General features: G+C 44.3%; 1 protein-coding gene across 1 annotated transcript in view; it reads left to right on the top strand.

The window, feature by feature from the left end:
* Lrrc1 (leucine rich repeat containing 1) overlaps window positions 1-25,013 on the top strand; it is a 120,024-nt gene that overhangs the window by 73,358 nt on the left and 21,653 nt on the right. The window contains exons 3-8 of the mRNA XM_005073715.4: window positions 4,467-4,545; window positions 8,168-8,257; window positions 19,887-19,943; window positions 20,134-20,197; window positions 21,296-21,370; window positions 23,585-23,729. Coding sequence (XP_005073772.1) covers window positions 4,467-4,545; window positions 8,168-8,257; window positions 19,887-19,943; window positions 20,134-20,197; window positions 21,296-21,370; window positions 23,585-23,729 — 510 coding nt within the window. The remainder of the gene's footprint in view (window positions 1-4,466; window positions 4,546-8,167; window positions 8,258-19,886; window positions 19,944-20,133; window positions 20,198-21,295; window positions 21,371-23,584; window positions 23,730-25,013) is intronic.

Genomic DNA, 25,013 nt, shown 5'->3' with positions numbered 1-25,013 from the left:
TGTACTTTATCTGAAAACTGTCTAGTCAGCTTTTCCCCACACTTCTTAGTTGGATTATTTATAGTTTTGTTATTTAATGTTTTGATTTTGAGTTCTTTATATATTCTGAATCCTTATCTCCTATCAGATTAACAACTTGCAGTCACTTTCCCCCAACTTTGGTATTTTGTATTTGTCAAGGTTCCCTAGAGCAAGAGGACTCACAGAATGTTTATTACAAAGGGAGTATATAGATTGTCTTACAGGATTTGAGTTGTGTAGTCCATCAATGGTCAAATGTACACTGGAGAGGCTGAGAACCTGATGCTTGCTCAGCCCATGTGGCTGGATGCCTCAGCAGTCGTAATCTGGTGATGGATTCCTAGAGGAGGAAGCTGGGTTCTGATGGCAGTAGTAACAGCAACAGGGTAGATGCATTCATAGACATGGAAAGAAGGCAAGCAGGCAAAAGCAGTGTTGCTTTCCCTCAAACCAGTTTATGTCTGGCTACTGCCAGAAGGTGCCACACACTTGGGGGAAGGTGTTACAACATCATTTAACCCTTCTAGGAACTACTCTTAGTGACCTGTCCAGAAGTGTGTCTCTTATTTTATTCTACACACAATGAAGTTAGTAATCAAGATTACCCCTTGTCAGCTTGATACCTAATTATATCTCCTTATGTCATACTTAATTTCCAATTGAAAAAAAATAACGGCCATAATTCTACCTAACATGATCTAACTATTGTATAGTCAATTAAAATCACTATTATTAACAAAATAGGGCAGAAACCCTCATGGCAATTAGAATTTCATTTCTGTAACTGGTCATTTGCCCTTAACTGGTACTTATATGACCCTTTTCTAATAACCATTTTCTATTTCCTTCACTGTCAGCAAGCAACTCAGCATGTCTTGCTTGGTTCCTTATCTGGAGGGGTGACTCATCCCTTCATTTCTGTAAGTTATGGACTGTTTATCTATCATCTTGCCTGATTTGAGTTGTAGTTTCCCACTAACCTTAATCATAGGATGTCATAACACCAGGAGACGCCATAATGGATCTCTTCTACTCTGGATATACCTTTTACGTGGTGAAAGAACAGTCAAGTCTCCTGATAGGCTGGATGAATCATCCTCTCCAACAGGAACTCATGTCTCAGCTTGCTGACTCAGAGGTATCAGAACTGAAAGTGGCCAGGGAGCAATCGAGCTTCCAGTTCAGTGGGGTAGTTATGCCCGACACAGGAGCATTTCCCCCTCGAGAAACAAAACATTTGGCTGACAGAGCCTGAGGTCAAGCCAAACTGTGGCTAGTGGGTCACCAAGGATGATGGTGTATCCCCATCTCTACCCCTAAGTTCCAGGACCCCGCAACCCTGCCTGGAGGAGACTGGAGAACCCTGTCCTAGGCTTCCAGTCTATTGTGACGGTGTCTGTCAAAGGCCATCTCACCATTTTGTCAAGCCAACCGCTTCAGGACACATAAGCCACTGCCTCACTTCTCTGACTGTGAAGCCAGTCCTTGGTCAGGAAGCAATACTGTACGGAATACTGCGACTGTGATCAGGCATAGTGTAAGTTCATAGGTGGTCATTTTAATTTTAGCAGAACTACCTACGGGAAGGCAAACCTACCCACACCCAAAAGTATCTGGTGATGCTGCAACGATAAACGGCACACTTACTGAAAGTAAAAATAAGTATTTATTGTAGAAATTACTCACAAGAGACCAAACAAGTAACCCAGATGAGCCGAGTAGTTTTCCGCCGCCAAACTGGAAGCCAGAAAGCCAGAAAAAGAGACCAAGACTTCCGTTCTTCAGTCTTTTATACCTTCCTCCATAACACCCCTAGCCATGCCCAAAAGTGGGCCTGGCTAGTGACGTAGCTCACCGTATACGTCTTTAGTCATGCCTAAAGTGGGTGTGGTTAGCGGTGCGGTAAACCGCCCTTTTATTACCTCATCTGTATGCGCCTCTAGTAAGTAACATGGTTAATGGCAGCATTGTTTTCCTCCTACAATCTGGTATCTTCCCAGTAAGGGACTGCTTGCTACCAGATCCCTTAGCACATCACCCCAGGAATGGTGCTCACTGGGGACTTGGTGTTCTCTGTACCTGACATGTTTGGCATTCAGTAGCAAATCCACCTTTGTAAATGGAAGTATACATTGTGTCAAAGCCATGTATGGCCTCCATCCCTATCACTGTAGCCATTTCGTCCATGTAGCCATTGGGCATTGACAGGGATAGTCATGGAAAGAAGTTGACTACTGTCCATAGAATGGGTCATCCTATCTACTTATCATTGTTTCGTCTGCTGAGGTAACCTGTTCAGAATTTACACGAGACATGAATATCTTCAATGCCTCTTGCATAGTTGGAGAGATTTTTCCACAGATTTCTTTCTTAGCTGTCTCTCTCATCAGTTTTCCAATCCTGTATGTTTTTAGTTTCCCACAATTCAGCTGCATGGCCGCAGCTCACAGGTCATTAGTTGTATGCTCATTGAGTATTCTCCTCCCAAGCAATACATGCAAGCATGTGCACTATGCAATGGTTTGCCTATTGAAGATTTCCCTTCACCGTCCCAGAAAAGGGTTGTAATGCTGTAGCTGTTCACTTCTGGGTGGTTCCTGCATAGGTTCACTGGGGGGGGGGTCATCGAAGGTGCCCCAACTGTCTCTGTCTGCTACTGCACCTCAGTTACTGTTGGGTCTGCTGGATCATAGAGCCAAAGAAGCAGAAGAGCCTGCACAGCAGTGGGGACCTGTTGAAGAGCTTCCTTCTGTTCTGGCTACACTTAAAACTAGCAACCTTCCAGGTCACTTGGTGTGTGGGCCAGGGTAACACAACAGAGTGAGGAGTATGCTGCCTCCAGAGTCCTGGAGACCCACTCAGCATTGTGCTGCCACTTTCTTGGTGGTAGGAAGGGATGGGAACAGCAACTTAACCTTCTCTTTAGAAGGGTATCTCTGCATAACCCACACCACTAGGCTTCTAGAAATATCTCTGAGGTAGAAGGCCCTGAAATTTTGGTTGGATTTGGTTTCCGTCCTCGGAGTGGTTGTTCCCTCCTGCTCACTTGGCCCAGTCAACTTGATGTCATCAGTATAATTGGACTGATCTGATAGCATGTGGAAAGACAAATGATCAAAATCTCATGTGAACTGAGTTATGGTACGGGGCTAGAGAGTTAATGATATCCTTGAAGTAGAAGATTGAAAGAACTGTTTCTCATAGTCCTTAAGGACAGGTATTGAGATCAATAGTTGCTCAAGCAAGGATGTCACTGTAGCATCTGCTACAACAGCTGCCGTTGAAGTCACTTGTGATCATCCTGTCACCTGCCTCTGTGAGCTCTTATCTTAACTGGAAAGCCACAGTACATTTGGGGGCTCCCAGAATCAGTGCCAATTGTGGGCCACTGTCTAGGAGGCTTCGAAAGGTCTGATTGTTGCCTTTCCCCCAGTGTAAAAGGTCATAGGCTTCCTTAGGGAAGGATGGGAGTGAGCGATGAAGGAAGAGTAGTAAACCTTCCCGTTATTGCAGCTGGGTCCCTCCTCAAGTGGGGACGGCCTCCCTTTCATTCAAGGGGCGCTGGACCTATAAACTAGCTAAAGTCTGGGAATCGGTTGAGGTGCCCCTGAACATCTGCTGCTGTGACTCGACAGCCATTCATTTATTGTACATTTTTTTTTCTACTTCTATAGCTCAAGCAGGAGCTTAGGCTTTCCTATCTGTTTCACTTCTGGGAACATCACAGTTCATTACCAGTGCCAAAGGTCTACATAATCAGATGACTATGAACATTGCTTTGCCTATTTGTCCTTTATGATAGGCGAGCTCACCTTGCGTCTGGTGGTTCAGTGCTGCCTCTTGACCCTTGCTGCGCTGGGATTCAGTTTGGCCCACTGTATTTATGTTGTCCAGTTGAGCAGCCGTGACTTGTACTATGAGTTGTGGCATACAGAGAGAAGCAGTGATGGCTCCTCAGATGTGCTGGCTCCCCTCTCACAAGCCTATTTGTTGCAGTGTGAGTGAAGGGCGTGCCCACGCCCACCTTCACCCCCACTCCCATTGTGGGGGGTTGGGTTTTACATAGCAAATCCTCTCCAGCCTGCCAGTGTCTCTGAGCCTTAGATACACTTCACCCACACCAAGCCAAGGCCTGTCAGACCTGCAGCTCATTCACACTAGCCCATCATTTGGCTCGCACTTTAACCAGCCAAATAAACCGTTGGCACCTCTCAATTGTGTGAGCTTAATTATTAAACCCAGAACTGGTGCTCACTGGGCCCAGAAGTTTTTAATGTGCTTCCCTAAAGAACATGTTTCTGAAGAAACATAGGAAAATGGTTGTAACAAGTTGGGGCCACAATTGGGAGTGAGGTGAGAGCGTCTGGATTTTCTCGTGCGGTTGCATTCAGTCCTAAATACAGTCAAATGTTAACAATGCTCCTGAACTTTCTTTGCCTCTCTAGATATTCCCGAAATTCCAGAAAGCATCTCCTTCTGTAAAGCCCTGCAGGTAGCTGACTTCAGTGGAAACCCCCTCACCAGGTAACCGTCATACTTCACATTTCTAGTCACCGTGCTTGGGGTAGCATGCTTGGCAGCCAAGCAAAGGATACAGCCAAGTGATGCATCCACGAGGTGCCTAGGTAGGGCACTGTCTCTGACAAATAGGATTGACTTTAGTGTGTTCATAAATAAACACTGGAAGAGGGCACGCTGGTATTGATGGGATCGTGGGAAAGGAGGACGGGGCGGGGGTAGGGGGCTGTCCCTGAGGAGCGTGTAAAGCAGGAGTTAAAGAGTACATCTCTGAGCAGCATGGATCTTAAAACAGTTCTCAGTTGGGTAGGTGAGAAGGCTCAGCAGGTAAAGGCAGTTGGCAGCAGATCTTACATTTGAGAATTAATTTCGTGGAACCCACATAACAGATGAGAACCGACTCCTGTGGGCTGTCTCTGACCTCCACATATGCACATGTGTGTGCACTGTGGTGTGGGCAGGAGAGCACATGTGTGGAAGTGCCACTAAAAATAAAAGTAAATTCCGTCTCCAGTCTTTCGGGATCAGACTGAGGCCAGAGAGATTCCTATGTATTATTTACCCAGGAAGTCCATTTCTTTTATTGAACTTGGGGCTGCACGGTTACTAGGCATGTGCTCTTCTACTGAGTTACATACTCAGCCAGAGAAGTCTTATTCAGCTTACTTTTTACACTCCAGTAATGAAACATTTGTAATTCTAACTTTCTATACAGAAGCACATACTCACACACATAACAAACTTTTTGAAGGGGGGCCCTGTTTCAAGACAGTGTTTCTCTGTGTAATAGTTCTGGCTGTTTCAGAAGTTGCTTTTTGGAGGCTATGCTGGCTACAAACTCACAGAAATCCACCTGCCACTGACTACCAAGTACCAGGATTAAAGCCATGTGCCATCACCACCCAGCTACCAAAAAAATAAAAAATAAAAAAACCTGCTAACGCTATTATTTCCTTACTCTTGCAGTAGCTATGGGGATTTCTTTAGGTTTATCATTCTGGGTATTGCCACCTGTCCCATTAATGCAGCTCTGCCTTCCTGGTGTTTCACAGAACACTGTGGGTGTGGCTGAAGGGCACTGTTGTGACTTTCCTGGTAGCTTAGCTGGGTTGGGGGTCCACTGACACCTGCATCCAGGTGTCTGTGTTGCCAGGGTAAATGAATTGGTGCCCATATGGCAATGTAGAAACAACTGTTGGGTGTGTGTTCTATAGGTTTTTCTGGGCCAGTGAGTTCATTTGTAGGATTTCTCAAGGCTCTGCACATAGCTGTTCCCTTCGAAATTGAACTGGATTTATCTCACTCATTTCAAAATTGAGACTCCCTGAGTATGGAGCAATTCCCTGCTTAATTTTGTTTTACCCATATCTCATTTCCAAGAATTAAATATTTTCATGGTGCTTCTGGTTTCTCTCTTTTGGATTTCAGTGACTGATACTCTTATCATTTATGACTGGAAAATAATAATCTGTTACGTTGCATAAACCTAATCCCTTTCTTAGCTCATTACTGTCCTCAGGCTATATCCTCTTTCCTATCCGAGTTCCCGTCACACAGTTGTTTCTTCTCATTGTGCTTGAACAGTCTCTTCCCTGACTGCCCTTGGCTACCTCTGACAGTCTCTGACCACTAATGAAGCACTTTAGTTTCTTTCTCTGCTCCCCTCCCTGACAGTTCTGATTCTTTCCCCTCCCTGAACACTGCAGGTGGCACACCCTGTATCTTCAGAAACCCTTTCCATTTACTTCCTAGTCCCGCTCTGGTCTCTGCAATGTGTTTTCATAGCACTTGACGTTCACATGTAAGCTGGCCCTCTGATAAAGACTGCCCCCTGACATGGGGACGTGACTTGCATTTCCCTCTTATTATCCTATCTCCAGGCCAACTGTTACTGGACTGAGCAAACTAAGATGTAAGGCAGCTTCTATGGCCCTGCAGGCTGGGGGGATGCTCTGTGTGGTTCAGCCGAGACTTAACTACTCAGTCACTCAAATGGCCTTCAGCTTTTCTGCTTCTCTCTTCCTAATGCCTGCTAACAGTTGACTCCACAGTTATCTGAAGGCTCTCAGCTAGCACACACTCAGCTTACATGAGGCTTTCATTCCCGGTTTTTATCCTGGCCTCATCTGTGGTAGGATTCTTAGAGAAAAGCCATTTCAGTTTGGCAGTGTCCTGATGTTAACAGTTAAGATATCTGTGAGCTGAAGGGGACTTGGTAATTGCTTGACTTGACCCACTTAGTTTATGGCTGGGGAAACCGAACCTCAGCTAGATGAACAGAGCAGCTAGTGCGGAGACCGGTGAACCTACTCACTTGGCGTCTCCTTCCTCTGCATGCTGTACTCTCCTACACGCCACTCTTACTGAGAGCAGTCGGCAGCAAGACGGACCAGCCAGCTAAAGCATCTTACTTACATTTATAACATTTTAGCTATTGTTAAGATTATAAAGGGATAGATGCCTGGAAAAACTCAAGACAGACCGAATAAGTTGTCTTTTGAATTGTAAGTAACAATCTTCAGCAAGCTATTCCCAATAGCATAATAAAACATTCCTGTTAATACCCTGTTCTCAGGAACCTGAAATTGGCTCTGAATTATGAAATTAGCCTATGTGAAACATCAAACATTAATACAGGATTTCTTTTGTTTAAATACAAACAAGCCTAGCAAAAGAAAAGTATAGTGATGAAGAGCTTACTGCTAAAGCCGGACTTCTGCTTATGCTGGGAAGGGGAGGGGGAGAGAGGGGGGGAGGGAGGGAGAGAAAGAGAGAGGGGGGCATCTTATTTTATTTTAGAAGTGATGATTTTCCCTCTAAATATGAGCAACCAGGGAATATTGAAACTAGAATTTCTTTGTAAATTTTAAATAATGACTTTGTATTGACTCCTTCCAATTTTCTCAAGTTCCAGACATATTAAAGTCTTTTGCGTAGACTGCATAGTGAAAGATAAAATTGTCTTAAATGAGTGACATCTTGAATTAACAAAGAAGTTGAGACAGTAGCAGTTGGCTGGCAGCCCATCAGTGGAGAGTAATCCTTAGCTCTGGGCGTTGGTTCTACAAGGCAGAGGACCATTGAGCAGCTGTCCTGGGCTTACACCCCCCGTGGGCCAGCTAAACTTGCTCTGCATTTTCTTCTATCAGTGCAGTGTTTTCCTTTGCATTTTCTCTTACCATTTATTCTTTGTTTGTTTGAGATGTGGTCTCACTGTGAAGCTATGGCTGGCCTGGAACTCACAGAGAGCTACCTGCCTCTGCCTCTGAACTCTGGGATTAAAGGTGTGTGCTCTCACAGTCACCCAAGGTCTCAGTGGTTTTGGCAGCATCTGTCTTTCTCACAGAACACCCAGCACTCCATACATTCTCTTTGTCAGGCCACGCACATCTGCCTTTTCTGTGATTGCAATTGCATCACTCTATCAGTAAGTGTCTACATGGCCTGCACTTCCCTTGGGTAGACAAAGCCTTTTGTTTTTGCTTACATGTATAGTATATATAGGAGGATTCTATAATGTAAGGTAATTGCAGGAGGCTTTTGCAGCCACCACATGGATGAAGTCTATATTCATATTTGTTGTACCGTGGTTTACTTTTTAAAATTAACATTGTTGTTGTTGTTGTAGGTTGCCAGAGAGCTTTCCTGAACTACAGAACTTAACGTGTCTTTCCGTAAATGACATCTCACTGCAGTCTCTGCCGGAAAATATTGGGAAGTAAGTTTTTACAGAAGTCTGTGAGTGCCAGGGATGAGAGGAAGCTTACCAGCCGCATCCTCTGCCTTTACAGCTTTGAAACAAAGGGTACCATTCACCTATCCTTCGGGATTACCGTCAAGAAAGATGAATGTCAGCCTTCCATTTGTGTGTCCAGTTGCTCCTGTCTTTTTTATTTATTGTCTGTCTGTACACTTCTGTGTACATGTCTGCATGTGTGAGGAGACCAGAGGACAGTGGAAGCTAGGGGTATCGCTTTGTCACTCTCTGCTCTATTCCTTTGAGGCAGAGTTTTTCTCAGGGGAGCCTGGAGCTGGGTTGGAGTCCAGCGGTCCCCTGTGGTTTCCATCTCCACCTCTCTCTCACGTGCTGGGGTTCCAGGTGTGCATTTGACCACACCCAGATTTTTACATAGATTCTGGGATCCAGATTCTCATGCCTGCTTAGCACATGTGTACCTGCCCACTGAGTCATTTCTCCAGTGCCCAGTTGTCGCTGGATTTTAATGGCTGCAAACTGTACTGTTATTTTTTATTTGTTAGAAATCTAATTTGTTTGACATTTTTGGTTTTTCGAGACTGGGTTTCTCTGTGTAGCTTTGGAGCCTGGCATTTAATTCGTAGAACAGGCTGGCCTTGAACTCACACAGATCCGCCTGCCTCTGCTTCCCAAGTGCTGGGATTAAAGGCATGCACCATTACATTTAAAGTAAGAGAGAGAGAGAGAGTGTGTGTGTGTGTATACATATACATAACCATATATACATACATATGCATACATAATTTTCTTTTATCTCCTATAAAACCTTATGTATATTTTTAATGTAAGCAGTATATTGACATATAACATATATATTTAAAATAATAAATCTAAGGACTATGAAGGTATACTGTGGATGTATGGAGAGTAGTCTTTTATTATATACTGTTAGGGGGTCATGTAAGCTTTATACCAGGGATTCTCAAGCTTTGCTTTTCTGGGCCTCTAGTGGGTTCCACTGAAGTCTTCCGAGATCACTCTGGGAAGTGAGAGCCAGTGCTTGGGTGGTCTGTGCTGATCTTTGTGTCAGTTAGCTCTACTTTTGAAAAGCCCGCCACAAACATTTTTCTAGTTAAACTTGAGAACTTCAGTTTCAGACCCTTTGTTAACATTTATACCCACATGCAATGTTCATATTTTGCTGTGGTGCAAATCTGTGTATAAACCAAGCAGAAAACTCCAAAGCCTTTCATACACATATACCTTGTCTGTCTGGTTACCTTTTCTTTCTAAACCGGCTGAAGTCTGTTCTTCAGGTAAAGGCTTGAAAGCCTTCCTTTTTGGCCACACCTTCTGTAATGATGGGAAGAGGTGAAGTAGATCCCAGACCTGCGGGTTCCCTGACCTGCCACTTACTCCCCATACTGCAGTCGCTTCAGTTCTGTGTCTACACAGCAAAGACTAGGTGTTGGGTCTTCGGTCGTGTGTCTGTAACCAGCGTGTATACCTACATCACGACTATAGTAATAGCGGGGATCTTGGGTGGCTCTCCTCTCCCTGCTTGGTGAATACACACAACAGAGCACACGGAATCCATACCTTCAGCACAGCAAGGCATCATGGGTTCCGGGAATCTCCACCAGAACCATGTTAGCCCGTCCCTATGCAATGCCCTGGACTCGGCTGCGATAAAAAGTGGTTTTGAGGAAGTAACTATGGAAAATACAGCTTCTGTTGCATAAAACTTTGTAATGAAGAATAAGTATTGTCTATTAATACTTGTTAATTTTTGTGAGCTAAGGAGCTATGAAGGAGAAAGGGGGTTATTTTTAGGGAAAACTATCTGCCAAAAGAATGGGAAGCTTTTCTCGTTTTAGTAACAGTTCTGACATTTATCACATTTATCTGCCTTTGTTCCCAGAAAGCTTAAAGCTAATTCCGATGTATAGTGGGAGCAGCTGTGTTAACTTCTGTGCAGTGAAAGGCAGCAGGGAATGGACTTAACATGCAGCGAGGGAAGTAGGGAGTGGGGTGAGGTGTTGCCGGCAGCTGCAGCAAGTTTAGTGCTCCCCAAGTACGTGTGCTCTCACCACAGCACCCTTGTTCCCAAGGCTGGCACCAGCCACCTTGAGTGCCGTTAACGTCGCCTGCAGGATGGTGATGAGTAAATCGATGTTTGTATTGCTGGGCATGGTTGAGTTAGCTGGAGAATTCGAGTCTTCCTTGCAGATACTGCAGTTTTTAAATTGCACACTTACAGTAAACACATTTTGTTTCTTCCTCCTCCCCATGGTCTTAGAGTCTTTCTCTGTGTTTGCACTTTACGCCTGCTAGGATGATTGTCAAAAAGGTCCATGGTACATGCAAGCGTCACTGAAGACTCGGAGGAGTTGAAACCTTTACCTGCTGCTGGTGGGAAAGTTCAGCAGTGCAGCACTGTTGCAGCAGTGTGGGCAGGCTCTCTCTCAGAGTTGAGCGTAATTCCCACAGAGCCCAGCTATTTTAGTTGTATTAAAGAATGAAAGACGTGTCCATACAAAAATGTGTTGGTGAGTTCATAGCAGCGTTCTTCATAATGCCCCCAAAGTAGAAACCATTCAAACTTGGATCCGTGAGAGAATGGAGAAGTAAAATGTGCATCCATCAGTAAACTATTACAAAAGAAATGACGGACTGCTGCAACATGAATGAACCTGGAAAAGGTATTAAGTTTAAAAACAAAAACAAAAAAACAAACAGCCAGACCCCTAAGGTCACATACCGTCTGACTCCATTTATACAGAGTAACGTGTATGGTCATGTCTGTAAGACAAGAAGCTAGTGGTCATTAGAGGCTGAAGGGCAGAACAAGCTTGAAAAGTAAGGATCGAATTTTAATGAATTCTTATAGTTATCTGTACTCTGAAGAATTAAAAACATGTCCATACAAGAATGACTGATTCTTTTGGAGAGGATAAACATTTTCTGGAATTGGTAATAATGTTTGCATAGCTTGTGAATAAATGTGCTAAAAGCAGAGAATTGTACATTTCAGAAAGGGAATTTAATAGAATTGGTGAATTGCTCTGAGGTCACTAGTCCCATCACTTGCCCCTGGACAGCAGGCAGTTACGTGCGTCCAGTCTTTACTGTACTCAGATGCCGCAGGGTGGGGGAGAAGGTTGCAGGGACGAGACCCCAGGGAACTAGCAGGGCAAGCCAAGGACTTGGGAAGCCTGGGGCCCAGCCTGGGGCAGTGAGCTCCTTTGTCTTGGCCCTGTGTAACTTCTCTGTGAAGCCTTCATATTACTTGCCATGAAATTAATGCTATAAAAAAAGAAGTTAGTGTAAGTGTACCCCTTGCTCCTTTAATTAATATTTCTCCTCAGAGCATGTAGCCTGCCTAGAATAGCAGAAATGTCTGATGAGCTGGTATAGTTCCCAACACAGACCTTGGCCACTGAATAGTTCTTATCAGCAAGCATGTAATTATGATAATTTGGTGGTAGAAATAGAACGAGTTGGCAGGCCTTGGGTTCTCTGGCAGACTGAGCTAGAACGTGTGGGTCTGATTTTGTGTGTGCCGTCCTTGGAGCCAGTGACCCTGATTTCAGTGGACTTGAACTAAGCAAGCCCTGGGGCCGTGGCTGACTAAGTCTGTCTCTAGGCTGCTTAGCCGTGGTGTGATAGAAGAAAAAAACCTTTCTGAAGACTGTTGCCATGTTAAATATTCTTCTTTTGAAATCTGGGAATTGTTCAAAAAACTGTTTCAAAAGCAAAAAATAATTTGACTTTTGAAGTTTGTGGTCTGGGGGCATACTTTATTGGTAGAATACTTTTTACCATTGCTACTATAAATGTAGACTTTTTTTTTTTTTATGAAACAGGGTTTCTCTGTATTGTTTTGGAGGCTGTCGGTCCAGCTCGGCCTCGAAATCACAGAGGTCTGCCTGCCTCTGCCTCCCGAGTGCTGGGATTAAAGGCGTGCACCACCCGGCTAAATGTAGACTTTTTAAAAAATTATTTTACAGTATATTGTCATTTGTTTGGTATAAGTATCTTTCATTCTGTTTTCTAGATGCTTTAGTAATGAAAATGGGGGCAAGTCAAAGTGGTTTAAAAAGAGTATTATTTATAACAGTTTTTAAAATTTTGCATTAAAAATGTGTATTTCTCAAAATAGCCACTCATTCAGTCCCTTGAAATAGAATCCTAAAAATACAGCCGGCTTCCATTCTGACTTCGAGAGCGTGCACCTCTGCCCTGCTGTTCTGAGCTGTGTGAGACAGAAGCGGCTGCCGGAAGCAGTGCCTCTGCCTACGCTTCCCGAGGTCTTGTTAGCTTTCTAACCCTGCCCCTGCTTGAAGGCAAGGATAGTACTCATGGCGGGAGGCAAGTCCTGCGTCCTACAGGACAGTGAGGACATCCCAGCACAGAAGCTTGTCGGGAATGAAAGTTGAAAGATGAGGTGCTTATTAATAGGAAATGATTTTAAAAATTGAGGTGTGTGTAGGCAGTGAGATGCTGTGCAGTTGTTGAAAACAGAGACATCTCTGCTGAGGAAAGCAGTGTGGCCCGTGTATGGTAGACGCCAGTTTTCTACTTCAAACAGTGGGACAGGGCTGGAGGATGACTCATTGGCCAAGAGCACATTTTCTCTTGCAGAGGACCCAGGCTCAATTCTTAGTACCGACATGGTGATTCACAAGCATCTGTAACTCCAGTTCCAGGGAATCTTGTGGCCTCTCCTAATCCCCATGGGCGTCAAGCATGCATAGACTACAGATTACATGCATACGGAGTATATACATCATACAGAAAATGAATACATCTTTAAGAAAAAAAGACTGAAGACAGGTTCAATGGCAGTACCTACTACTCTTCTAGGGACCCAGGTTCTGTTCTCAGCACTTTCATTGAGTGGTTCACAACTGCCCAGGAGACATGATGCCCTCTTCTGGCTCCTGCAGCATATGCACCCACATGGTGAACATAAATGCAGGCACACAAGACTGTGGAGTCATGCCTTGTCTTTGCATAAAGGGAAATTCTAGTTAAAATGTATTTTGAAAAGTAGTTGTGAGGGTTTAATAGAAGGGAATAAGTATGGAAGGAGAACTTTTTTGCTGAGTGTGTGGATTTTAATATGTCTTTTAATACATAGATATATGTAGTATATGCACCTGTATTGCCAGTTAACAAGGTTCACTCACCAACTCTAAAGTGAGAGGTAGCATAGCAGAGAAGTTGCAATGCTATGTGAATCCTGGCCTTTTACTCCCCAATTGTGCAAAATGTTAAGCTTCTTTCTTTGTACCTTTGCTTTCTCCATATAGTTAGTTCTTGTAAAACAGTTATAATAAATACATCACATAGTAAATTGCCACTATCATTAGTGCTAGTAGGACTATTAAAAACTTATACTTTATATATGTTAAGCATTTTTTTTTTAATTTTGGTTTTTTGAGACCGAGTTTCTCTGTGTAACAGCTCTGGCTGTCCTGAAACTCACTCTGTAGTCCAGGCTGGCCTTGAACTCACAGAAATCTACCTGCCCCTGCCTCTTGAGTGCTGGGATTAAAGTAATGAGCTACTACCGCCTAGAAATGCATCTTTTTTTTTTTTTTTTTTTTTTTTTGGTTTTTACGAGACAGGGTTTCTCTGTGTTGTTTTGGAGGCTGTCGGTCTAGCCTGGCCTCGAACTCACAGAGATCCGCCTGTCTCTGCCTCCCGAGTGCTGGGATTAAAGGCGTGCGCCACCACCGCCCGGCAAGCATCTAATTTTTTTAATCATATTTATAAAAGCATTAAGAAATCCTTGATTGTTTTTGTTGATAACTGTGTCCCTTAACTAAAGTAATAGATGTGTGTTGAGTCCCCTTTCCTTGCCCTACTAATTCAGAGCATGGACTGTGGTGAGCTACTTAGCAACACCTCTCAGTAACCCTCCCTCCCTCCCTCCCTTCCTCCTTCCCTCCCTCCTCTCTCTCTCTCTCCTTCCCTCCCTCTTCCCCCTCCCTCTCTTCCTACATCCCTCCCTCCCTACATCCCTCCCTCCCTCTCCCCTTCCATTTCCTTCCCCTCCCTCTCATTTCTCCATGTAACCCTGGCTGCCCTGGAAACTCTCTCTGTAGAGCATGCTGGCCCAGCTCCTTGGTGGCACATTCTTTTGTGGGTTCTGTTGGAAATGAGATGCTGTTTACAGTGAGTGGGATATACTGCCTCAGTGGGAACAGACACCATGTTAATGCTGTGTTCTGGGAGATGACGGAAGAGATTGTTCTTCTCGGTATCAGTGTCTAACTGCTTTTATACAAACCCTGTGCTGGGTCCACTGTTAACCACAGCAGTCTGGAGAATCATGTTCCACAGTGGCTTGGTAGGTCCTGCACTTTGGTCTAGCACATTCCAAGACAAGATGCTAATGAAAATCAAGGCCATGATGGTTTCAAATTAGTCTGTTGTCCTCTGACTGAGAATGGCTTGTCCAGACTGAGGAGTCTGTAGCCAAAGTCTTTTGTTTGTTTTCTGCCCCTTGTTTTCTGTGTCACAAATGACAGTGTATGTTAAGTTATGAAATGGCCATGCAGGTACCTCACCCTCCTTGGGTCTGTCCTCTTAGATGTCAATGGCAGGAGATGACTACTGTGATCTTTCTGTGGATACTGACTGGACCTGTGTTGTTGTCATGTACCTAAGTGTGCTAAGGGACAAGGGATGTCTCAAGATTTTAAATAACTTGCCAGGTTCATTTGAAAGGAAAATATATTAAGGTCTAATTACCATGACAGACACTGTACTTAGAAGACATTGAGAACTAGTAATGAAATAGCTCAGCCAAACAGGCCAGGATATGAACCTTTCAGACAAAGAGTGGCTTTCATCCTGAGGTTGCCTAGTCTGGTTATACTGTCCAAATGTGTATGTCTAATTGCTGAGAGGCACTATTTGTATGTATGTTAACGGAAAGTGGAAGGCTGCAAGTGGACTTTTCTCCTTTGGGAGGTGTTGCTTATGTGGAGTAACCCCAGCCACCCAAGAGATTCCTAGAGGAGGGTGACAGAGGCGTTCTGAGTAGTGGGTGAGACTTTTGTCACTGTTGAATGTAACTCTTTTGTGTCCACATTTCCCCCTCCAAAATGATGGAAACTTGGACTGCTTTTGGGGTCCTGTTGAGGGTAGGAACCCTGCCTTGAGTTTGTAGGCACCTTAGTAATGTTTTGCGTGGGTTATTAGATACACACGGTAACTATACCATGCACTTTCACTTAAAGAGAAGTTTTAAAATGTGTACTTGTTTTTAATTTAGTATTTCAGTTCTTGAAAATTGTGTGCATGAGTACCTGTCTTTACATCATTTTTACCCTTCTTCTTTCTCCCACTGACTCTAGCCAAGTCCCCTATCCCCTCTCAGATTGTTGTCTCTTCAGTGTGCGTGCACGCACGCGCGCACACACACACAGGCACTCACACTGCATGTAAATATAAATATAGCCTGCTGAGTGTTCTTACTACGTGTGTGCACTTCTCTTTAGGGCTGACCACAGGGGATGGGGTGATTTACAGGGCTCATCCCTCTCTCAGAAGCCATTGATTTCCTGTAGCTCTATATCTAGGGGCGGGACCTTCTGAGGTTCCCTCTGATCTACGTTGGCTTGTCAGCTGATGGTGTCATTGCTCAGGTCTTGTTTAGGTGACATTCTGTTAAATTTCATGGATGCAGCTTCTCTGCTATATATAGAAGACACCATCTTTTAGTAGGCATCCTGGTACTCTGTCTGGCTCTTACAATCTTTCTGTTTCCTTCCCCCATGATAGTCCCTGAGCCTTCGATGTTGTAGATGTATCAGGTTGTAGCTAGGCACCCCACTGTCTGTTGTTTCCTATATTTTGATCACCTGTGGATTTCTGCAATCATCTCTGCTGTAAAAGAAGCTCCTTTGATGAGGGATAGGAGTTAATAGTTACCCGTGGATGTAGTATTATATGGATTAGGAAAATGACAGTAATAGTCCTCAAGATACCATGCCTCCTAAGCCATGGATGTTTGGCTAGACATGAATTCCCTCCAGAGGACAGTGACTTAGCCCACCTAGACAGCTATTGGTTAACCCCAAGATGCAAAGCCATAGTTGTACCCTTGGAGGCATCATGCCAGTCTGGTCATTGTAGTTTGTAGGCATTACAGCAGTGTAGGGCTATTGGTTACTTCTCCCAATGCAAGCTTACACTGCATGGACATCAACATTGCTTCAGGCTGCAGCACAGACCACAGACATCCACATGGCCCTTGAAGGTAATACAGGCCATGTACATCAACACAACCCCAGTTGCAGTAGGACCACAGACCCTGGCCCTCACCATAACCACAGGCGTGGCCCTTGGCAGCAGCACAGACCCAAACATCATCATGGTCTAAGGTGGCAGTGCAGGCCACTGACGTCAGTATGGCCCCCCAGGGGAAGCACACCCCACGGATATCGGCATGGCCTCGGGCAGTAGCCCAGACCAAGAACATCTGTGCCTTCCATGGTACCTTGGGCCAGGGACATCAGCGTGGCTGTCAGCTGTTGTAGGACTACGGACATCAACATGAACCTTGGGCTTCAATGTGGCAGCAGACCATGGATACCAAAGTGACCGCCAGGGGCGGCATGGACCATAGAAGTCTTTTGATGAGATCAAATCCAGAAAATGATCTGTTTTTCATCTTGGGCATCCTGTTGTTGCAGAAACAGGGAGATGGTGCGGCTGGGCAGTGTGTGGGGGGGTGGGAGTGGGGGTGGGGGTGGCTAGGTCAGAGTGCAAGCTCCAGGCTACTGCACACCACCCTGTCAGCACTACTTGGCAACATGTTCTCCCGTCCACCGCAGACTCCTCTCACACCTATCACCGATGTCTCATCTCTAGTCCCCCTCTCTACTCACTCACGGCTCCATTTCTCTTTCCCGCCTCTCCATTGAATATTCGTTCACCATAGTGGCACATACACACACATACACACTTACACAAATCATTGCAATGAATCGTTGGTCTGATTCAAAGTTTCTGGTTTCTGGAACACCATAAATACTGGACCATCACAAGACTTGTCTCAGATATCCTGCTGTTGCCAGAGTCATGGTGATCCTGTAGCTCTGGTTCTGCAAGACCAGCTCCTTCACACGCTCTGGCAGCCCATAGATGGGGTAGATGCTGGCGTGCATAGACTCAGAGCCCTGGATCTGGGCCCGGATGGTAGCTGAGTTGGTCAGCCACTGGTAGAGCCAGCCAGGCTTCTGACACCGCTACTGACAGTGGGTCCCTGTGGCTTTTTCAAGCATCTTTAGTATTATTTTTCGCCCTTTCATCTCTTCTGAATTGCCCCCCCCGTCTCGGTTAAATGACACCCATTTTCCCCATTTATCCCAGCTTCATAACTCCTGTGTCCTACTGACCTCCTTTCTAGAACTTCTTCTATCCACTACCCCCATGGTCCCCTTTTACATTCTAACCTAGGATACTGGCATCTGAAGATCAGGAGCCAGGATCCACAAATAAGAATGAGCATACAGTGTTTGTCTTTCTGGGCCTGGGTTACCTCACTCTGTATATTTTCTAGTTCCATCCATTTACCTGAAGTTTTCAACTTTTCTTTACAACTGAATAGAATTCCATGTGTATCATATTTTTTTTTAACAATAGAAAGTGGTAAAGTTCCAGGTGTTTCTTGGCCTGGTTAAGGAGGTGAGACTATTTTGTGCGTTGGAGATTGAGAAGCGGTTTTATTGTTTAACTGGGAAACTTCTAGCAAGAGGTGAGCTCTTGAGATGCCTGATCAGTGCAGTGCAGTGGATTGGAACCAGGTTGAACTGGCTTTGCTTCTTCCTGATGCAGAGTGCCTCAGTCTTCCCTCTGCCGTTATAGTGTTGCCCACAAGATAGTCGTGACTGACTTGGTGAGAGGAGGTGAAGAGCCGTGAGAGGAGACTTACCACTGCCCGGCTGCTTTCTAAGTGTAACTTAGCACTGTGCATGTTAGTCTGGAGAGTTATCCCCCAAGGCAGTGTTTCCATGTCCAACCCATTGCCAGTTAGTTCCATTCCATTGGGAAAATATTGGGGTTAAGTCCATGAGATTATTTAGAGGAAAGAATTTGGTTTTCATAAATCGTGTCCATTTGACATCTTTGTTTGATTTGGCCTTTGCTGGAAACTATTAGGTTTTCAGATTTTTATTTTTATGTGTTTGGGTTTATGTGTGTGCACTATGTGCACACAGTGCCCATGAATGCCAGAGGAAAATATTAGATCACCTGGAACTGGAATTACAGACTGTTTTGAACTACCATGTAGGTGCTCAGATCTGAGCCCAGGACCTTGGGATGGGAAGCCAGTGCTCTTAACTGATGAGTCATCTCTCCAATCCCTTATTCAATTTATAAAGGGTCATGATACAGAATGTGTATACTGTCCTTAGCATAGTTAAAACTATTCTTGGCAAACAAATGCTAAGAATCTGTGTGTGTACAGATACATATCTGTATCGATAGAAAGAAGAACTGTTTATTCCTGTTTGTTTTCTGGCTTTTTAGTTCACATGGTCCTAGTTTTATTGTTGGAAAAACAGAAAGTAAAGGATTAAGGCAGATTAATGTTGATGTTCAGAAATAAAACTCCTCCAAATCTAGATGCTGCTAAAGCAATATTAGCAAAATTATTTGGAGTTGGCATGGAGCCTGGGTACCCATGAAGTGAAGGATAGTCTCTTTTTGAAATCTGTCGTGCAGTGCTGAGTTAGCTCAGTATGTGGGGCCTTTAGTTGATGAGGCACTGACTCCATCTGAAAGTGACCCAAATGATCCTTTTTGGGGAGAGCATCTGCCTGTTCCATGGCATCCTGATAGACTCTTATATCTGAAAGGCAGGAGCGTATGCTGCAAAGAACACCATTCTAGAATTCAGTAAGGGTAAGAGCAATGTCAGTGTAGCTACAATATTAAGTCATTTGTATGGGCAGAGCCTCTCATTGTATTATCTATGATACTTTTGACCCCTGGTGGCTGGTGACCATCTGCTAGAGCACTTGGCCTTTGTTGAGAGACCCTGGTTTATTATTCTTTTTAATTACATTTATTTGGGCTTGGACATGCCACAGTAAAAGTAAGAAAATAATTTGCAGGAATTGATTCTGTCTTTGCACCAATGGATTCTGGGGGCTAAATAAGGGTTGTCAGGCTTGGTGGCCTTTACCCCCTGAGCCATCATGTTGGACCAAGGCAGTCTTCTTTGAAACACACATGATGTTTCACTGATAACAGGAAGAAGTCCCAGCCCCTGGAGAGTAAAGGCACTGCTGTTCTTATACCAGCACATTTTTAACATTCTGAAGTTGGGAGGCACATAGTTGGCTTCTATCTTAGTTCAGGGAGTGGTCGTCTTCAGTGGCTGTGAGGTGCTTCCACATCTCGGGTATTTGTGAGTCAAACACTGTACCGGTATCAATGCCATTGTATTGAACTTTGGGAAGTGAAAATTGTGTTCGTTAGTGGCGGTGGGAGGTGGTAGTGGTAAATATTTTTATCCCGGGGAGTAACAGGAAAGGTTTTAATAAGAGCAGCGTATGGGAGGTGGAGGGAAAATGGGAGTATCTAAGGCGTTTTCTTAACCCTGTTTTCTCCTTTGAATTCCTAGTCTTTATAACCTGGCTTCCCTGGAACTGAGAGAGAATCTTCTTACCTATCTTCCTGAGTGAGTCTCTGGGGCAAACAAGGGGGGTTTTGTGCAGAGTGAGTGGCCGCGTAGTCCATCCTGGGTAGTGCCTCCTGCCACGTCCACATGAACCACGCTTTTGGATGGACACTAGTCCAAGAAAAGAAGGGAAGTGTGTTGCTCTCCATGCTGAAAGTCTTCTCTGAGCATTTGTTGGTTATTTCAACAGCTCTCTCACCCAACTGAGGAGACTAGAAGAACTGGATTTAGGAAACAATGAAATCTATAATTTGGTAAGTGTGTGTCTGAGAGATTTGATGTTTCTCTGTCCTTATGCTCACAAGTGATTTTGAAGTGTTCGGTAGGGATGTCTTTCTTCAAATGCAGCTAGAAAACATGGGGAATGTGCTTCTCTTCACAGTGGTTGGAAATACAGCTAGAAAACATGGGGAATGTGCTTCTCTTCACAGTGGTTGGAAATACAGCTAGAAAACATGGGGAGTGTGCTTCTCTTCACAGTGGTTGGAAATACAGCTAGAAAACATGGGGAGTGTGCTTCTCTTCACAGTGGTTGGAAATACAGCTAGAAAACATGGGGAGTGTGCTTCTCTTCACAGTGGTTGGAAATACAGCTAGAAAACATGGGGAGTGTGCTTCTCTTCACAGTGGTTGGGAAATACAGCTAGAAAACATGGGGAATGTGCTTCTCTTCACAGTGGTTGGGAAATACAGCTAGAAAACATGGGGAGTGTGCTTCTCTTCACAGTGGTGGGAAATACAGCTAGAAAACATGGGGAATGTGCTTCTCTTCACAGTGGTTGGGAAATACAGCTAGAAAGCATGGGGAGTGTGCTTCTCTTCACAGTGGTTGGAAATACAGCTAGAAAACATGGGGAATGTGCTTCTCTTCACAGTGGTTGGGAAATACAGCTAGAAAACATGGGGAGTGTGCTTCTCTTCACAGTGGTTGGGAAATACAGCTAGAAAACATGGGGAGTGTGCTTCTCTTCACAGTGGTTGGAAATACAGCTAGAAAACATGGGGAGTGTGCTTCTCTTCACAGTGGTTGGGAAATACAGCTAGAAAACATGGGGAGTGTGCTTCTCTTCACAGTGGTTGGGAAATACAGCTAGAAAACATGGGGAATGTGCTTCTCTTCACAGTGGTTGGGAAATACAGTTTGGGAGAGTCAGGACTAGTGGTCTGATTGTGAGGGGAGGTGCTTGCATTCTTGGGAAGAGGTTGGGGCAGTTTCAAGGACAGAGTCTTGATAGGAGAGATGTAACAACTAACCCCACTGTGGAACCCTGTACCTGTTTGATGATTCTTTCTCCCATAATGGAAGATAGAGGTCTGGGGCCTTGTTACTATGATGTTACCTTTTGTTTCAGCCAGAATCAATTGGGGCGCTCCTACATCTGAAGGATCTCTGGTTGGATGGAAATCAACTGTCTGAATTACCTCAGGTAATTTACATTGTGTCTCCCAAAATATACAACAATGGCAGTATACTGTGTGTGTCCCCTGCTTCTTTGGGGGCTTTCTAGAAGGTCCCAAAGATAAGGACCATTGTTTTAAGAAAAACAGTTGCAAATAGGCCATGAGCTTTCACCATCATGCAGTGCCACAGACAGATTGAAAACCCAGCCCACTGTCTTGAAACGATGGTGAAGTCTGTATGCCATCTCATTCTTCCTAGCCAGTAAAATTTATTTAAAGTCCAGTAGATCTGTGAATTATAAAGACCATAATTAAGACAGTAAAAATCTCTGCTACTTTTAATGATGTGCCCAAGTGCTTTAGGATAATTTTTTTTACTACATTTGCCCCCTGTGGTAGTTAATGTAAAGCAATATTAAGAGCTCCCCGTCCCCCCATAACACTCACAGTTTGAGCTGGTATACCATGGTGTTTATAGTCTTTTCTCTACTGTTGTCAAATGTGAGGCCGATGTTCTAAATGAAATGTGCCTGGGGCCATTTCATTCTTCAAGATGGAGTCTAGCAGGCAGGTCTAGTTCCAGATGGATCAACTGAGACTCTCACCCAAAAGGCCTTCCCTCGTATCACAACAGGCATTTCTTACTGGTACCTGCTTTTTCTCTGTCATGGAGTCTGAGTCTCGAGTGTTTGCAGACTGTCTTTTATGGCGTGGATGGTCACATTTAAAACAGTTTGCTTGCTGCCCACTTGACTGTGTGGCCCAGTAGTGGTGGGGCTATGAGCTCTAGGTGGGGAGTGACAGAGAGAGGCCAGGAAGTCTCACACTAGAAGGAAGCACTCAACTAAAATTGTAGTTGTCACTGTAGCAGCACCGACGTCATCACGATGTCACTTAACTGAGGAACTTTAGACTCTACTTCTCAGATTTGGGCTGTCCTTTAGAAGGAGAAACAGATAAGTAACTTGTGGTAACCTTTGGCTAATACTTAAAATTCTTTGTAATATGTGCAGAATCCTTGCCAAGAGCATCTAGATGGGGGAGAATACTATGGACTATCAGGAGTGTAATAAAATACTAGCCATGTGACATTGAAAGGGGGAGAGTACCTGTCTGTGCAGATGTGTATAAATGACTGTGACATGTGTTAGTCCAACCACATAGGAATTGGATCTCCAGTGGATTATGATGTTTAAGTGCTTATTTAAAGGTTCATTTGCCTCTAGTATCAAGTTGTACTAAAACCAAACCCCCTTCAGGCTCTGTGGCTGTGATTCATATAGTTTATCATTTTCGTTGGAAAAGGGTCTGGAAATTTGCTCAACTATTTACACCTACATATGTGGTGAAATAACATACCTAGAACTGAGATCTTAAATTATTTTATTTTGTATTTTATGTGTGAGTGTTTTGCCTGTGTGTATGTCTGTCCACCACATTTGTGCAGTAGCGGCCCCCCCCGCCTCCGCAAGAGGATGTTGGGTCCCCTGGGACTTGAGTTACAGATGGGTGGGTGCTGTGAATTGAACCCAGGTCTTTGGCAGAGTAGCCAGTATTCTTAGTCACCAAGCTGTCTCTCCAGCCCAGAACTGAGGATCTTTGGTTTGGTTTGGTTTGGGTTTTTGTTTGTTTTGTTTTGTTTTGAGACAGGGTTTCTTTCTGTAACAATCCTGGCTTTCTAGACCAGGCTGGCCTTGAACTCATAGAGATCTGCCTGCCTCTGCCAAGCAAAGAACTGACGATTTTTCAAAGCAGTTTTTCATACATATATACGATATATTTTGATCATATCCACCCTCATCTCCTTTCCTCCAACTCCCTGCTTCATTTCCTCCTGACTTCGTGTCTTCTTTCTTTCCCTTTTCTTCTAGACGCATTAAGTCCAGTTAGTGCTGCCCATATGCACATGGGTCTGGGCCCACCTGCCATGGGCCATGCTTCAAAAAAAAGGACTCTCCTTTCTCCAGCATCCTTCTCACGGTGGGAGGGGTTGAGGTTTTGTGAGTCCCCAGATAGCCCTGCCCGGTATGAGGTCATGAGTACAAAGGTCACATTGTGTCCAGTGGATCACAGTGTTGAGTGCATCACAGCATTCTCTGGTGTCTTCCATCCCTGACATTCTTTCTGCTCCTGTTTCTGTGATGTGGACCCAGCGTCTGGTTGTGAAAACCCCCATAGCAAACTCCTCTGTGCTATGCCAACTTCAAGCATGTGTTTCTCCTTCTGTGCCATTAACACAGGAAATAGGGAATCTGAAGAACCTGCTCTGCTTAGATGTCTCTGAAAACAGGCTGGAGAGACTTCCTGAAGAAATCAGTGGCCTGACTTCTTTAACAGACCTAGTCATTTCCCAGAACTTACTGGAAACAATTCCCGATGGCATTGGTGAGTACTGAAAAGTAGCAGACATAGAGTTCCACCTGCTGTCATCCTGAGCATTTGGAACCCACTCTTGAATTCTTTGCTCATTACTCTTCGGTGCTGGGAATATGGCTCCGTGTTTCTCCTTTCTTGAAGGAAAGCAGAGAGTAAGCAGTCTAAGTTTCAGATGTGCCTGTCCGTCCTGGTTTGGCAAAGCCTGTAATATTGTTACTTTCAAGCATTGATTCATATCTACTGTATTCGAGCTCCATAATTATAAAAGTGACTAGTCACGATTTGAGGATGTGTTTGTGGGAAATGAGCAGTCACTAGGACTTTTCATATCAGAATCCTGAACAGTCAATGAGAGTGTAGCTCTGACATCACCAGAACTTAGGTCTTTATTGGACTCCATCCTCTTGATAAGTGTGCACTAGGAAGGTGCTTTTACAGGGGACAGTGGCAGAGCTGAGCCTATTCTAATATGCTGGGAGAGATTTTAACCATTCCTTACTATTTCCTTTCCCTTCTCCTCCCCTCCCTCCCTCCCTCCCTCCCCCTCCCTCCCTTTCCCCCTCCCCCTTTTGAGACAGAATCTGCTATGTAGCCCAGGATAGCCTGGGACTTGCTGTGTAGACCAGGTGGGCCTTAAACTAATAGAGCTCTCCCTGTCTCTGCCTCCTAAATGCTGGGATTAAAGGCCTGCACCACCACCACACCTGCCCCATTTCCTTTCTTTTAAAGGAACTTAGACCAGTATGAGAAATTAGTACAGAATGTGATCGAACAAGTGTTGTTATTTAAGCTGTGGGGAAAAAATAGTTTTTATCTTCTTCTTTCTCGTCTTATTATTCAAGGACCTGAACTTATCTTTCTTTAAATAGGGGTTTTCATAATGTTTTCCTCTTATGCATTGCTAATCCTGTAAGAAAGGGAAATACCTATTAATGTGCTTTTTGTTTTTTGATTGTTCATTTGTTTGAATTTCTCAGGTAGAAAGCCTTATAACCTAAAAAGTTTTAAAATAGAACCAAATCAATGTTTGTGTGTTTTGCACAACTGTTTAAAATGTTAATTTTTTAGATATGTGCTAATACTTAAAACAGAGAGAGAGAGAGAGAGAGAGAGAGAGAGAGAGCGCACAAGGGGGGACTGGTAGCCCATCACAGTAATGCTGCCCAGCATGCCTGTAAGGAACTATGTTTAACCACAGATTGTCATAAGATTATGAAGAAGCGTGTCGCCAAAGATCCAGCCCTTTCTGGTATTGGTCAAAGTGAAGTGATAACTGATGATAGTCAGCAGGGC

This window comes from Mesocricetus auratus, unplaced genomic scaffold (genome assembly GCF_017639785.1).
Source record: "Mesocricetus auratus isolate SY011 unplaced genomic scaffold, BCM_Maur_2.0 Super-Scaffold_100691, whole genome shotgun sequence".
Lineage (NCBI taxonomy): Eukaryota > Metazoa > Chordata > Mammalia > Rodentia > Cricetidae > Mesocricetus > Mesocricetus auratus.
The sequence above is the reverse complement of the archived record's forward strand: the minus strand, read 5'-3'. Positions and strand labels throughout refer to the sequence as shown.